General features: G+C 38.0%; 1 protein-coding gene and 1 long non-coding RNA gene across 2 annotated transcripts in view; both read right to left on the minus strand.

Moving 5' to 3' along the window:
• Positions 1 to 348: 348 nt before the first annotated feature.
• On the minus strand, positions 349 to 1,452 carry LOC145443668 (uncharacterized). The gene is made up of 2 exons (XR_013916506.1): positions 1,056 to 1,452; positions 349 to 547 (listed from the first exon to the last, which is right to left on the minus strand). It is a non-coding gene; the product is annotated as an uncharacterized LOC145443668 (long non-coding RNA).
• Positions 1,453 to 5,680: 4,228 nt separating this feature from the next.
• LOC145443427 (uncharacterized) overlaps positions 5,681 to 10,021 on the minus strand; it is an 8,112-nt gene continuing 3,771 nt past the window's right edge. Inside the window, exons 3-6 of the mRNA XM_080321394.1 lie at positions 7,407 to 7,574; positions 6,573 to 6,737; positions 6,099 to 6,266; positions 5,681 to 6,001 (exon numbers count right to left, since the gene is read on the minus strand). Coding sequence (XP_080177520.1) covers positions 5,807 to 6,001; positions 6,099 to 6,266; positions 6,573 to 6,737; positions 7,407 to 7,574 — 696 coding nt within the window. The 3' untranslated portion in view covers positions 5,681 to 5,806. The remainder of the gene's footprint in view (positions 6,002 to 6,098; positions 6,267 to 6,572; positions 6,738 to 7,406; positions 7,575 to 10,021) is intronic.

The following is a 10,021-nucleotide window of genomic DNA, read 5'->3' on the forward strand; positions in this document are numbered from 1 at the left end:
CGCAGCCTATACCAGAAAGGGTACCATCATCACCGCATCCATAAGAACACATGACACCTCACCGCCGAGAGGGGGTCTAAAAGGGTGCCATCACCACCACGAGTTTTCAGGCACCTCACCGCCGCAGCCTATACCCGAAAGGGTACCATCATCACCGCATCCATAAGAACACATGGCACCTCAACGCCGAGAGGGGGACTAAAAGGGTGCCATCACCACCCCCGGTTTTCAGGCACCTCACCACCCCGCCCATAAGAACCCCACGCTAGTTCGTGAGCGATCGTATATACTACTATCCATACCTATCCCAAAGCAACGCGATGCCAAAATACCGCTCTAAAAACGACATTGGGACAACTGTATATTCATTCATGATTCACGATGAAAAAGTATTGCTGCTGGAGGTCTAATTCTTCTTTAGGAGGAATGCAAAGATAGCACAAGTGGTCCCAAGAAAAGGTGAATTAATTCCACCGCCGGATAAACTTCCAATTGTTCCATTTTCTCGTCTTCATTCCTTCTGTGTGACTAGTATCTTGCAGTTCCACTAAAAAGAACTCATGCGTAAGTCGCTATATTAAGCAAAGTTCCTAACCTAGACATGACATTACAATAACTACTAAGACAAATAGGCTAACATAAATATAACAATTTTTGAAGTACCGGCACTGGCACATTGTGTGATGACAGCTCCGCCTTTTACATGATACAGCAGAGATTCATGACTTACTTCATCTAATGCAGCGGTTCTCAACCTTTTTGGACATGCGCCACCCTCGGCGATGGCCAAAAAGTTTGCGCCCCCCTGCACTTATCGTCACGTCAAAAAGAGCACATTATCTAATACAGAGATAGGCAACATTTTTGCTAATCGCGGTCACATTTCAATTACTTAGGTGCTCTAAGGCTGCATTCTGGGGCATAGCCGCCGCATAGACACCTATACTGCATCTAAGTCTGTCTTAAGCAGTGCAGTTCGCCAGCTATTACCAACAGTTACCCAGCGCACTGATCTTTAGGCTACTGCTAAATCGATGAAGTAATGAATGACTTACACGTGGAAATTGCTCTAAATCTTCAAATAATATCAAAAACTTGCTCAAATGAAGTTGAGTGCGACTGCTGGCGTTTGAATTTGGAGTTCTTTCTTGAATACGAAATAAGTTTCTTCTTCAACAATCGTCTTCTGAAAATGGTTGTGAAACACATGTTTAGTCAGAATTCAGACAGACTTGGTCAATTTCTCGCGCCCCCCAGGTTGAGAACCACTGATCTAATGTATTGAAGCAAAAGGTTCCTCATTTGAGGTGGCATGTGTGCCAAACAAATCCAGCAGTGGATGGAAACATCTCTATGCTATGGCCCGAAAATTACATGAACAAGCCAACAGTTTCAACTCCTCTGTGGCGGAGTATGTGGTGTCACAGGTCACTATGTAAGTCGACTAATATCCCAAATGCGGCGAATGAAATATTTCAATAATGAAATCAAAGTCATACCGGTGGTGTGCACAGTTGTAGATATTCACGGTAACAAATACTATGTAGTACTGTACCTTTTACGATGCGTATCCCATTCAGCATTCCTAGGAATCTCAACGATCCACTTTCTTCAAGCACAACAAGCTTCGCTCCACCCGAGTTGGAATCCCGGTACGTTTAGCGAGACACCGATTCCATATTGGCGCTGCACCCTTTGCTCAAATCTCAATAATGGCCAGAGTAGTATAGTTGGTATCGTTTGGTACGCACCAATCATGCGTGTCGAGTCCGCCCCCGAGGCTATTTACGTTCATCGTGCCCGTTAGACTATAACCGTGTGTATTTAGGAGCAAATTTCGAAAAGTATGATGTCTATGCAAGACTATATTCGCCAGATATTCTATTATGTTTATTTTTCCTGGATATTTAATATTATTATGTGTATTTAGGACTTTGTATTTGGATTAGTGAGCATAGTAACGTAGTAAAACGCATAATAGAATTCACGCAAAAGTCGATATTACTTTGTGATGATTTAGATGTTGTTCCATACCGATCGGGAAGATAGCACATTCAATTTCGTAACTAGCTACAATATCCCTAGTTACGTAGTCAGACGCATAACGGCATTTACGCAAAACCGGTATTGCTCAGCGATAATTTTGATCACTATGTTTTGTCGCTCGCCGCTAGACTATGGCCGTTTGTATTTATGAACAAATTTCGAAAACTATGATGTCTACGCAAGACTATATTCGCAAGATATTCTATAAAGTCTGTCTTGCATTTAGTTGCCGGCTCTGAAAGCAAGCAAAGTTTGTGGTATTTGCGCAACATCGAAATTTGTACACTTCACGCGGGGCCTACGATACTTACGGCCTAATATGGCACATTACACTTGCTGGATATAAGAGGCCGACACTCCCAATCCCCGCGATAATATTAGTGCGTTAACTTTCGAGAAATAATTTTTGTATATTTCGGACTATGTATGTTCGCGAAGACTGTAATTAATTAATATAAAATGGGATTTCGCCTATTCCTACTTCCAAACTTTTATTTTACACTCGCGGTTTTATTGTTATATATTAAAATTATACGTACATTTCGCGCATCAACTACGCATGATTTTATGTGAATTTCATCGATAGTGTTCGAGTTCTATGTGGCATAAGTACAATTCCAGCATCGGTATTTGCAATAAAGCCTAAAAATTAGAGTCGCACCTTTTCGCAATTTATGCAGCTATTCGCGCAGACTTTGGTGCATTTGCTGTATCTGAAGTAGAATTTCAGCGTCGTTATTCGCTATAAGCCGAGAAATGCACCTTCGCGCAATTTATACAGCCAAACGCATTAAATTTTCTGCATCTGAAGTAGAATTTCAGCGTCGTTATTTGTTATAAGCCGAGAAATGTACTTTCGCGCACTTTTTATAGGCAGTCTCGCACACTTTGCTGCGTCTGAAGTAGAATTTCAGGGTCGTTGTTTGCTATAAGCCGGGAAATTAGAGTCGCTGCTTCGCGCCATTTTACAGCCAGTCTCACACACTTTGCTGCATCTGAGCTTCATACTAATACATGCATAATTTTTGCATGACGAGAATACGGGTAATACGGTCAATAAACGCCGGAGGCGAGTCATTTAAACCTTGTTGCTAGATAATACCGCTTTCGGCTACAACAAAGTTGCCCTGCAACAAAAAATAGAAGCCCTAATGATCATGCAGAGGAAAGTTCAATTATACATTGAATTATTCGAATAGACTATCTACATTGTATAGGTATGAAGTGAAATAAAACGGAGTTTACGCACAAGTTGCTATTGATCATAGACCAAGCTTGCTTTCAGAGCTGGAAACTAAATGCATATGAAAATTTAACTAGGTTTTCCCCACACGCATCAAATGTAGGCCTACTCAAGTGTTTATGAGGTGGCGAATAGTTCGAAGGTTGTTGGCATGCATGGACGTCACATAGAATTGTGGAGTTTTCTGTAAACTATAATCCAGTGATCTATTTTCAAACACTATACTTTTATTAATCTAAACTAAGCACTATTAGTAGGCAAACCGTAGGAAAGCAGGAGTAATTCGTTATCCGTGAAATAAATAGATGGCACGCAATATGAGCGGTCCTGCGATGACTGACAAATACTTTGAATTAATGTATAGAAGTAGCGATTTCGAACTACGTAAAAAGTTAGTCCAGCTCACGCATTTTCCATTTTCAAAAGTCAAAACACGACGTTTTTAGTAAAATGAATACTAATTTTAATAAAAAATAGGAAAAAAGAGTGAAAAATTACATTTTATCCCGGAACGCAACAAGAAAAATCGTATGAATTTGTATTCATGACATAATATTAATTATACTTGTACACTTTCTCACATTTTATAACACTTTTAGTAGTACTTAACAGTTTCAGTTTTAAATAAAATTCGGAATATAAACTAATCGAAAAATTCGGTAACCAATTTCGCGTAGGCTATGCATACAAATGAGGAACGTTACATCAACGCGTGTTAACTAGTTGTATTATGTAGCTTGTAATTCATGCAAGTAAGTCGGACAAATTCATCGCATGAACACGACTCTAATGGACATAACGAAATGAAAATTTTGTTAAGTAGATATTTTTCGGTATGCTAAATTCGGCTACGCGGTGCTAGTCTTCTTGGCCGCATGAAATAGGATGTTTTAGCTTCAACCTCAGCGCATTAGCACACCGAATTTAAATATAGGCGATAAATAATATACAGTAGCTCCAATTTTAATGAAAAAATAAAAATAAAAAAGCGCGAAAAAATTCATTTATCCTGGAACGCACCAAGAAAAACCGTATGAATTTGTAAAGTAGTTAGAAAACTACACTATTCCGCTACACTAAAGACTTTGACAATCCGGATTTTGTATGGTGTATACTAATTTTACATTGCGGAGTATTCAGTAAAGTTTATTCAAGTGATTCTCCATCTATTTTCAATCACGATCCTCTTATTTGTCTAGGCTTCGAACCCCACACCCAGTACGTTTTATGAGGATTAATATTTTCAGAGTCAAGTACATGGTATCGAGACTTCATGAAACTTACTTGCAAATAGTTACTTCTACCCTAATTTGAAAGGTTTCTCAGATATCGTTACAATGGAACTGGGTTGAGCGAGCGGTTAAGGCGTTGGACTTAAGTTTCAATGAACAGGTGTTCACGTGGGTTCGAAGCCCACACCCAGTACGTTTTACGGGGATTAACATTTTTAGATTCAAATATAGCGTATCGAGTACTTTTTCTCAACTGTAATAAAAACTTTTAGACTCCGGATTTTGTGTAGTAGGCTATATACTAATTTACAATACCGCATTTGTAATTCGTGCAAGTACAGGAACATCATAGTTCTTGTAACAAAGTTGTCTGCCCACAATATATGTTAATCATAAGTCCTACACATTCATGATTTCGTCTTAGTTTGAGTTTTAGAAAATATTATACCGACATCGCGGCATCTTTTAAAAACAAAACCATGATCAATGCTCGAGAGATCATTTTTGCTATTTTTCATTGACATAAGTCATTCTGGAACGCGAAAACGCATTGTACGATATAGATGAAAATTAAGCAAATCCTAGGATCCTCATTTTCAAAGTAGCTTAGATCTCGAAATAAGCTTTGACTCGCTATTCTCCTCAAACCATGGAATTATCACGAGTATCAGCACCTTCGATCACTGAAGAAAAGGATGAAATTATATCCGAAGCATATTCCTTGACCAGGAATTTTATCATGTACGAACTCGACGGCTCATGCGTTAAGGTAAATACGAAAGCAGAGAGAACCTTACGTCAAGTTGGGGATGAAATGTTCGAGCGATATCGAACAGTCCTAAACGCAGTCTCCAAACGTATTTTTCAAATTTCTACAGCTACGTAAGGAAATTGTTAGGGTTACCCAGAATACATTGCAGGTCAAATTTGATTCGATTACGGGCATTACAGCGACAGAGATTTACGATAGTGTAAAATGACCTACCTTATGACATCAAATTTCGTCTTCTCTCCAAGTGGAAATATCATGTTCTATAATATTGTCCATACCGAACAAATATAAATTTGCCTGTGCTGTTGCTTTGCAAGAATACTTCGCTCACGTAGTAACCAATTTCTGGTGGATTCCGAATCGATATAGACAGAAATGCGGAAAGTTACTTTGGCATGTCTTAACTTCTACCAATATGTAGGCCTACCTACCTATAATCTTATCAGGCCGTAGCGCTCACGCAAAGCATTATCAAGTAAAGGAAAATCTCCTAATTCTCATCTAGATACATATTTATTCGGAAAATATCTCCTTACAGGGTGAGAACAGTTGTTTTCTCAAGGTCTTCATATCTTCCCCACTCAAGCGCGGTAAGACTAGTTTGACTTGGCGGCATTCAGGATTATATCTCACGAAGCTCTGAATGGAATTCACGTATTTCTCATCGATTCTCGTTCTATCGCTATCACTGAGGTCGATTGCCTTTAGCTGTTAATTGAATAATAGGAGATTTATATCAATTTAAAAATGCAGAAACGAACTACATCGCTATATCGAGATCTATGATTGAGCAGAAAGATCTTACCGTATCGCATCGTTTTCCCATCTCTTCGCTCAGATTCCTGATTTGCATGGAAAGCATCTTGCAATTACACAGATTAAATTCTTCCACACGGGAATTGCACAGGACTTTAGTTACTGTTTTGTAGCAGGATGAAATGCCAGGATTTCTACTTAAATCCAGCGAATGCAGCTAAAACATGGTGTGATGTTCAGATAGTTTACGAGACTACAAACGACTCGAAGGCCGTAATAGATTAGTCATAATATTATTTACCGACGGTTGAGCAATTTTTTGCGATTTCTACTCCTAATAGCAAAAACTTATTCAACACCGAAGAAGGTAATGAAGCTCGTGATCAGAAACACTTTATTGATGATGAAAATTCTATCGAACAATGAAATGTCATGCTTCAATATGACTAAAACTCACATAAGCATTACACTGTGATTGAATATTTCAGTTAGAAAACAAAACAGATCTAGTTCAAATGATCACCTCATAAATTCCGAGACCATTATTTAACGAGATTAGTGAGTCTTCATCTAATTCGCAAGCTGAAAGTCGAACTGTTTTCGTGTAATGCTTTCTTACGAAGCATCCAATTTCTTTCAAGCCCGCCGGTTCCAATTCGGTATTGTAACTCAGATCAAGGCTTTCAACCTATAAATCCATCAATTTATATCAAAATGATCCACAAAACTATAGAAACGAGCGAGTACCCCGATATCAGCAAAACTTTCAAAAGCGCGAATTTCCTCGGGTGTAAGGTCACACCCTTTCATGATAAGAGTAACCGCCTTGTCTTTACAAAGTAAGGCAGGCAGCGCGATCATACACTCTTCATCCAGCTGATTGTAACTAATGTCAAGATATTGGAGCTAAAAAATATCGGAAACTGTAAATTTACGATCAGCAATGATCAGCCATAAAAAATTCAAACTTATAACAGAAAAAAAAAATGTTGTTTATTCACTCACGTCATATTATAGGCTAAATGTGCTAAGATTAAACTAGAATTTTCCTCATTCATCTCTACACAGCCGCTCATACAGAATGTGATCATTAACAACTGTACCCAGCAATAATCGCGCAGACCTTAATGTTTTTGAGCTGCATAGCAATGAAATCTGTTGACTGCAAGCGCGAGTTCACAACTGACAAATATGTTAGATCGCTCGAAATAATAGTCCCGAGTTGCGTAAAGTTAATGTTCTCCCTGTAGCTGAGATCGAGGTTTTTCAATTTCACCTACGGAAATGAGGTATTAGGAAATATCACTTCGAGAGGCTCTATACTAGATTAGCGCCTAGCTTTTTCCATCACCAATACCTGATGGTGCTGGATAAATTTACTCAAAATAATCAGAAAATCTTCGGATCCACCACTTTCTTGCAGATTGAGCTCTGTCGAAGCACACTGCTTCATCAGTTCGCAGATTAATGGGATGAGTTTTTCAATGTCGTTGTGTGCTGTAACGCTGAGTTTTCTTATTTCGACCTGAACGAGCGCAAAACTTAACGCATAAAACGCTAAATGATCTATGAACAGCCTAACACTGATCAACTCCGACTATAGTCTATCTAGTAAGGCTATCGAGACTAATGCCTATACCAGTAGCAAATGAGCATTATTCGCTGCGATACCACCAATTCGCGCCTTAACACATTAGTAATACAGAACAATGCGATAACGATAAAGCTGTATCTCAATATTTTACGGATAACATATACTGAAATAGAACGTGAATTTATAATGATCAATGACTACGAGCGGAATGTGCGAAGGCGTATACCTCAGATTCAAATCCGCGAATTTTATCCAATAGAATCTTGACGAGGTTTTCATTGAGATGACATTGACGAAATTCTAACTCATACACGTGAGATTGGCGAATAAGAGAATTCGCGATATTATTTATGTCCAATTCAGTCATAGTTTGGTGATAGAGCCCATAAGGAATTTTCACTTCATCATGATCCGTAAGTACTAATTCATGGTACATCCTCTTTTCAGCTTGATGATGTAGATTATCCTGAAATTATTTACTTTTATAACTCTATATTCTATGATGTAAAAGTAGTATCATAAACGCTATCGGATGATATTCAACGTCGAGCAATTCTTCTCGAATATAAGTACAAGTAGCGATTTCAAGGTGCGTAAGTAAATGTTTGTAGACTATCTCCCCCTCTAGCGTTCAGAGACGATGAGTAGAGAAGTACTGAGTACTCAAGTAGGTTTTCCCTACATACAGAAAATACTGGAATGTTGGTGATATAGGATCGTTTCTACTTCAAGACTGTTTCAGTATTAAACAAAAAATAGACCCCTGAATACTAACTTTTTACTTATGCAATAGCGATTACAAAGTAAGTAACTAACTGAATATGTTTGTAGACTATATCTCCACTTCTACCATTCAGAGATGTTGAGCAGAGAAGTATATGTACTTCTTTAAAGTACTCAAGTAGGTTTTTGTCTACACGTACCAACTGCTCAAGTGTTTATGGCGCAGGAATGATTCATTAAGTATAGCGCAAGCAGGCCAAACCTGAAATTGAGTACTCCAAAATGTACAAGTATTTCGCTATGTACTCCTTCCACGTAAAAAGTGGCTAGGTTTTAGGCTACTTTATCGTTACTTGACAGTTTCAGTTTTAGATAAAATTTGGTAAGACTTTAAATTTTAAAGTAGTTTGAGCTTACGTTTGTATCACCTTGACAAGTAACATTATCAGACATTCAAATTATATTATCACCTAATACAGAAGTTAACACGTCAATGTGCTTCGGAATTCACGAGAAATTGCATACTAAGAGAAGTATATTCTTGTATACACAATAGTGGAGAGAATCTTTAAAATGTAGTAAGCAGGCCGATGGGTATTCGTTGAGTTGTATAAGCATAAAAACATTCCCGCGCGCTCCTAAACCTAAACTTTTCCTAAACCTAACACCTAATACTAAGACGCGCGGGAATGTTTTTATGCTTATACAACTCAACGAATACCCATCGGCCTGCTTACTACATTTTAAAGATTCTCTCCACTATTGTGTATACAAGAATATACTTCTCTTAGTATGCAATTTCTCGTGAATTCCGAAGCACATTGACGTGTTAACTTCTGTATTAGGTGATAATATAATTTGAATGTCTGATAATGTTACTTGTCAAGGTGATACAAACGTAAGCTCAAACTACTTTAAAATTTAAAGTCTTACCAAATTTTATCTAAAACTGAAACTGTCAAGTAACGATAAAGTAGCCTAAAACCTAGCCACTTTTTACGTGGAAGGAGTACATAGCGAAATACTTGTACATTTTGGAGTACTCAATTTCAGGTTTGGCCTGCTTGCGCTATACTTAATGAATCATTCCTGCGCCATAAACACTTGAGCAGTTGGTACGTGTAGACAAAAACCTACTTGAGTACTTTAAAGAAGTACATATACTTCTCTGCTCAACATCTCTGAATGGTAGAAGTGGAGATATAGTCTACAAACATATTCAGTTAGTTACTTACTTTGTAATCGCTATTGCATAAGTAAAAAGTTAGTATTCAGGGGTCTATTTTTTGTTTAATACTGAAACAGTCTTGAAGTAGAAACGATCCTATATCACCAACATTCCAGTATTTTCTGTATGTAGGGAAAACCTACTTGAGTACTCAGTACTTCTCTACTCATCGTCTCTGAACGCTAGAGGGGGAGATAGTCTACAAACATTTACTTACGCACCTTGAAATCGCTACTTGTACTTATATTCGAGAAGAATTGCTCGACGTTGAATATCATCCGATAGCGTTTATGATACTACTTTTACATCATAGAATATAGAGTTATAAAAGTAAATAATTTCAGGATAATCTACAATCATCAAGGCTGAAAAGAGGATGTACCATGAATTAGTACTTACGGATCATGATGAAGTGAAAATTCCTTAA

This window comes from Botryllus schlosseri, chromosome 7 (genome assembly GCF_051294905.1).
Source record: "Botryllus schlosseri isolate E-star chromosome 7, Bs_hap1, whole genome shotgun sequence".
Taxonomy (NCBI): Eukaryota; Metazoa; Chordata; class Ascidiacea; order Stolidobranchia; family Styelidae; genus Botryllus; species Botryllus schlosseri.